Raw genomic sequence first — 5,129 nt, 5'->3', positions numbered from 1 at the left:
TTAGCTGACACTTGCAAATAAGGTTTTTGAGTTGAAGCTCTCTTCCCTCTTGCAGCCGTCCGCCTAATCGCGCTTCCGTCGCCGTCGCATAGTATCGTAATCCAAAACTTTCCGGTAAGTATCTTCCTTTCCTATTACCGTATAGTCGATATCTTCTGAATAGCAAAAATCGTCCGAGTATAATCAAATCGGTTGGTTAGTTTAGGCATTTGACGCCCGAGATGTTTCTTTAACGATGCTGCATTACTTGGGTTGGTAAAATCTCGGGTTAGATCGCGAAATTCGGGTAATTAGGGTTTCGATTTGGGGTTATGACTCAATCAGAGATGTAATAGTTTTAAATCAGTTACTCAACCGTGGAAGAGATGGTCATTGGTCAATGAGTTATTTGTGTGTGACAGTGTGAGTATTTGTATTTGATTGTTCCTTGCAGGTTTCTGAAGAAATGAATTTTTTAAACTCAGCAGCATCCTTATGCAGAAGAGTTAGTTTAAGGGAACTTATCACTGAGGTTCCTGCTTACGGTGGCAGTGGCATCTCCGGTATATATACATTGTCTGTGTGTGTGTTTCATCTCTTGTTTGGTTAACTCACTTGTGTTCTTGTTTAAGATTGTTCTTCAAGTGGGTTGAGTTTGGTGTTAAAGCGTTGGGCTACTAAGAAAACCGCTGGTTCCACCAAAAACGGACGTGACTCTAAGCCCAAGAATCTCGGCGTTAAGAAGTTCGGAGGAGAGGTGACATTACAACAATGAGCTAATTACGATGCAGAGAGAATCAAATGAATCTGACTGTTTGTGTGTGTGTGTGTGTGTGATTTTTTGCAGAATGTGATACCTGGAAACATAATAGTCCGCCAACGTGGGACTCGCTTTCATCCGGGAGACTATGTTGGGATCGGGAAGGACCATACTCTGTTTGCATTGAAGGAAGGACGGGTCAGGTTCGAGAAAAACAAGATAACTGGACGGAAGTGGATTCATGTTGATCCTAAAGGAGGTCATGTTCTTCACCCTATCTACACCAAAGCTGCAATGGCCAAGTCGACTAAGGTGGAGACAGCTTCTTCGTCGTGAAAAGAGATTGATCCAACAATCTAAAGGTGTCTTTCTTACCTTCTCTTGACTAAGAGATGGTGGTGGTATCTTAGAACAGCAAACACTCAATTCAATAACACGTGCTGTTTTTGTCTATCTCTTTAGTCTTTGTCTGGATACTGATCATGTGCTTGTTTACGCCAAGGCACAAGTTCATTTCTTCAAAAGATTATCAAATATTTTGTTCACAGTTCCAATACTCTCCTTACTCTTTTTTGGTGGTGAAATCTCACTAAGGTATTGTAAATGATATCTTCGGCCCATTTGACAGTGGGCCGACATTTTAGCATCAGGCTTTTGCAATATACACCTATATACGAGTCCGCGACTGTATGTATATCGCAAATCAGTACCATAATATCTAATCGCTTTCAGTTTCAGTAGTAATCATATTTGAGTATGACGACCCAGCTCTATTTCTTGGCATAATGTGAATTAAGAGCCAACTTGTTTAAGCAATTAAAGCAGTTTCCTCCAATTCTTCTCAAGTTGTCACGCACATCAACATATGTTCTTCAATTATTTCTCTGCTATTTTACATTTTCATCATTGCAAATCAAAATTTAAACTAAATTATTTCGTTTGGCATGAAATTATATAATATGTCATTGTTCAAATCTGGAGACTATTCCAAATGAATAATTACGAATACGGCCCATACATTCATTGTACATGCATTTGTGCACATACATTGTAGCGTATGTGTATAATAAATTAATAATACACATTTATATACAGTAGTACATTATGATAATAATTGAAAGGTTGCAAAAAGATTAATACTGTATTAATATAAATTTTAGTATATTTTATAATTGGTTGTCAACGTCATGTAGATTCAAATTTAGCAAAAAGAAAAAGACATGACTCACATTAGATGCTGTTCTACGAACCCTATTTACTAGCCTACATTTATTACACTTATCTTTATTATTAACCCTAGGGTGGGGTCAAAAAACAAACCATAGTTAAATGTTTTTTTGCCAAAGAAAAAACAACCCATAATGATTATGAATCTCAACCACACAACTTGGATTTCTCATTATCAACAGTGCTCAACATCTCATCTCTTCTTCCTCCCATGGGAGTAGATTTACACATATAGTTTTATTAAGTTCACTTTCTAGATTAATATCGGTTCAAATACTTATCTCAAACTCCCAAAAAAATTCAGATTTACATTAAGCAAACAGTTTGGTTTAGTGCACAATCTTCATTTTCTTTCCCTTCTCATCTTTTCTTCTTCAACTTTAAAAACCCTAAATATCTTCAACTCATGGATGTAATAGCTACTTCAGCTACTATAGTATCCCACCTGGATTCGCAGCAACCCGTGACCCAAGCTCCGACCCGGATACAGCCCGCGAAGCCTATTTCTTTCTCCAACGGGAAGCATCACCACGACCACCAGCATCATGCGTCTCAAGTGGTGGTTGCTGCTTATAAAGAGTGTCTCAAGAACCACGCCGCTGGAATCGGCGGTCACGCTTTAGACGGTTGCGGCGAGTTTATACCGTCGCCGACGTTTAACACCAGCGACCCGACTTCACTAACATGCGACGCCTGCGGTTGCCACCGTAACTTTCACCGCCGTGAAGACGATCTATCTGCTGTTTCAGCTGCCGTCCCGAGGATAGAGTTTCGTCCTCATAACCGTCACCAGCTTCCTCCGCCGCCGCTACCTCCGGTGGGAGTTGGAAGTCAAGACGACGATGATCCTGCTTCTCCTCCGCCGATCTCGTCCTCTTATATGCTTCTTGCACTCTCCGGAGGAGCCACGGCGGCTCCGGTGTCGAGGAAGCGTTTTAGGACGAAGTTTAGTGAGTTTCAGAAGGGGAAGATGTTCGAGTTCGCGGAGAGAGTTGGGTGGAGGATGCCGAAAGCGGATGACGTGGATGTGGTGGAGTTTTGTCGGGAGATAGGAGTTGAGAGGAGTGTTTTCAAAGTGTGGATGCATAACAACAAGATTCCAGGACGCGGTGGCGGAGCTAGAAGAGCTAACGGAGACGGAGGAGGAGGAGACGGTCGTGAGAGTGTTCCGACAAACGGGTCGTTTACTTCAACGTGAAGTAAGATAATGGCAACATCGTCGTTTGTTTGGTAGCTAGTTCTTTTGGTTTCTCTTTGTTTGTTTTTGCTTTACGCTTATTTTATTTTTAGTCAACGGGTCAGATCTGTGTGTTCTGTTCAGATGAAACTATCTTGTGTTTTTTCTTAATAGTTTACTATTGTTAGAGAGGTGATATGAGAGGTGTAGCTTTCGACCGAATACGAGAAAGATAAAAAGATTAACCTCTAAATTCTAAACTTTTAATAACAACATGATATCCATGAAACCAGATGTATTTATTTTAGTTTATAGATTACCTTGTGCTGTTAAATAGATTATTTTGGTGTTTTTTTTCGTCATTTGGAAGAGAGCTGCAATTTACAACCAAAGCATACAAATCTTACAACATTTAAAACACAATCACTTGCTCCAAAAAAACTACAGCAAATAAAAACTTAAATACAGAGTGTTAAAGTTTCTCATCACCAGCAGCCACATAGTCCTCCACAGTCGCAACGTACGACTGACTGAACTGTACTGTACTTTTCTAGCGGTTTGACCAGACCTTCCTTCACTTTCTCCGAAAGATTTTTATAAATAGACCCACTTTGATATAAATAAGATGGTCAAGCCTTTAAATCCACAAACAATGTTGGGTTTGGGTTACAGACTTAGAGTAGATACATCACTCTAAATCAAGCAAAAAAGCCCAATAAATATATACGAGTAAAACAGGCCCATATAGTTAGAAAAGCCCAGTAAAGACCTTAAGCTTTAGGGTTTCAAGCACCTTTATAAAGCCGTATGTAATTTTTCACCTCCATTTCTCTCTTCGTGCCTTAGCTTCCAACACCGCCGGTTGTAATCACAGAGGAGGCGACAACATGGTGCACGTTTGCTACTACCGCAACTGTAAGCCTCCCCTTCCCTCTGTAGTTCTCATTCTCTATTCGATCAGCGTAGTGTGTTCTATGTTCGAACTTACTGATAGATTGTTAATTACCGTATGTTTCTGTCATTGTGTTTGCGAATCTGTAGTTAAAGAATCACAGATCCGTTTCGAAGATGTGTTGTTATGTTGCTAAGAGTTTTGTTTATTTTGGAATGTGTGTTTGTGTAATAGATGGAAAAACATTCAAGGGCCCACGTCGTCCTTTCGAGAAGGAGCGTCTCGACTCCGAGCTGAAGCTAGTTGGTGAGTACGGTCTCCGTAACAAGCGTGAGCTCTGGAGAGTGCAGTACTCTCTTAGCCGTATCCGTAACGCGGCTAGAGATCTTCTGACTCTCGACGAGAAGAATCCCAAGAGGATCTTCGAAGGGGAGGCACTCCTCCGTAAGATGAACCGTTACGGTCTTCTTGATGAGAGCCAGAACAAGCTCGATTACGTCTTGGCGTTGACCGTTGAGAATTTCCTTGAGCGTAGGCTTCAGACCATTGTGTTCAAGTCTGGTATGGCTAAGTCTATCCATCACTCCCGTGTCCTCATCAGGCAGAGGCATATCAGGTATTTGTCTTTGTTGAACTCAAAGTTTGTTACTTTTCAGAACCGGCGTTGTCTTAATCTTGGTGGTTTTGGTTCGGTAGGGTTGGGAAGCAGTTGGTGAACATTCCTTCATTCATGGTGAGACTTGATTCACAGAAGCATATCGACTTTGCTCTGACCAGTCCCTTCGGTGGTGGACGTCCAGGTAGAGTGAAGAGAAGGAATGAGAAGTCTGCTTCCAAGAAAGCCTCTGGTGGTGATGCAGATGGTGATGACGAAGAGTAAATCCAACTCTCACCTGTTTTAGCTATTATGAAGCAATCTGCGTTTTGATACAATGTAGTCTTGTTCTTTTTGGGTGGATTGTTTTATGTTTTCCTTCGCTTTCTCCCATGAGTGTCGAACTTTTTGCTTATTGTTTGCAAACATCTTCTCTTCAAACAGTTTTACTCTTATCTCTTTAGTCAGAGATCTTTGAAAATCACATAGTTCAATAATA

The 5,129-nt window shown here is 40.9% G+C and overlaps 3 protein-coding genes across 3 annotated transcripts; all 3 read left to right on the top strand.

Annotated features, from left to right (window-relative positions):
* Window positions 1-1,293, top strand: LOC106320560 (50S ribosomal protein L27-like). Its single transcript, XM_013758944.1, has 4 exons — window positions 1-114; window positions 434-542; window positions 612-736; window positions 827-1,293. The coding sequence occupies exons 2-4, from the start codon at window positions 446-448 to the stop codon at window positions 1,073-1,075; spliced, it is 471 nt and encodes a 156-aa protein (XP_013614398.1). The 5' UTR covers window positions 1-114; window positions 434-445; the 3' UTR covers window positions 1,076-1,293.
* Window positions 1,294-2,122: 829 nt separating this feature from the next.
* On the top strand, window positions 2,123-3,435 carry LOC106320558 (zinc-finger homeodomain protein 8). Its single transcript, XM_013758942.1, has one exon. The coding sequence runs from the start codon at window positions 2,373-2,375 to the stop codon at window positions 3,162-3,164; it is 792 nt and encodes a 263-aa protein (XP_013614396.1). The 5' UTR covers window positions 2,123-2,372; the 3' UTR covers window positions 3,165-3,435.
* A 419-nt stretch (window positions 3,436-3,854) lies between these two features.
* Window positions 3,855-5,129, top strand: LOC106320559 (40S ribosomal protein S9-1). Its single transcript, XM_013758943.1, has 3 exons — window positions 3,855-4,058; window positions 4,270-4,651; window positions 4,732-5,129. The coding sequence occupies exons 1-3, from the start codon at window positions 4,031-4,033 to the stop codon at window positions 4,913-4,915; spliced, it is 594 nt and encodes a 197-aa protein (XP_013614397.1). The 5' UTR covers window positions 3,855-4,030; the 3' UTR covers window positions 4,916-5,129.

Source organism: Brassica oleracea, unplaced genomic scaffold (assembly GCF_000695525.1).
Source record: "Brassica oleracea var. oleracea cultivar TO1000 unplaced genomic scaffold, BOL UnpScaffold00958, whole genome shotgun sequence".
Lineage (NCBI taxonomy): Eukaryota > Viridiplantae > Streptophyta > Magnoliopsida > Brassicales > Brassicaceae > Brassica > Brassica oleracea.
Note: the sequence above shows the minus strand (reverse complement) of the source record. Positions and strands in the feature narration are given on the sequence as shown.

Coding starts and splice junctions, on each gene's coding strand:
- LOC106320560 (XM_013758944.1), top strand. CDS start 446: ATGAATTTTTTAAACTCAGCAGCATCCTTATGCAGAAGAGTTAGTTTA. Junction 543..611: donor CGGTGGCAGTGGCATCTCCG/GTATATATACAT, acceptor TTCTTGTTTAAG/ATTGTTCTTCAAGTGGGTTG. Junction 737..826: donor TTAAGAAGTTCGGAGGAGAG/GTGACATTACAA, acceptor GATTTTTTGCAG/AATGTGATACCTGGAAACAT.
- LOC106320559 (XM_013758943.1), top strand. CDS start 4,031: ATGGTGCACGTTTGCTACTACCGCAACT. Junction 4,059..4,269: donor CGTTTGCTACTACCGCAACT/GTAAGCCTCCCC, acceptor TTTGTGTAATAG/ATGGAAAAACATTCAAGGGC. Junction 4,652..4,731: donor ATCAGGCAGAGGCATATCAG/GTATTTGTCTTT, acceptor TTGGTTCGGTAG/GGTTGGGAAGCAGTTGGTGA.
- LOC106320558 (XM_013758942.1), top strand. CDS start 2,373: ATGGATGTAATAGCTACTTCAGCTACTATAGTATCCCACCTGGATTCG.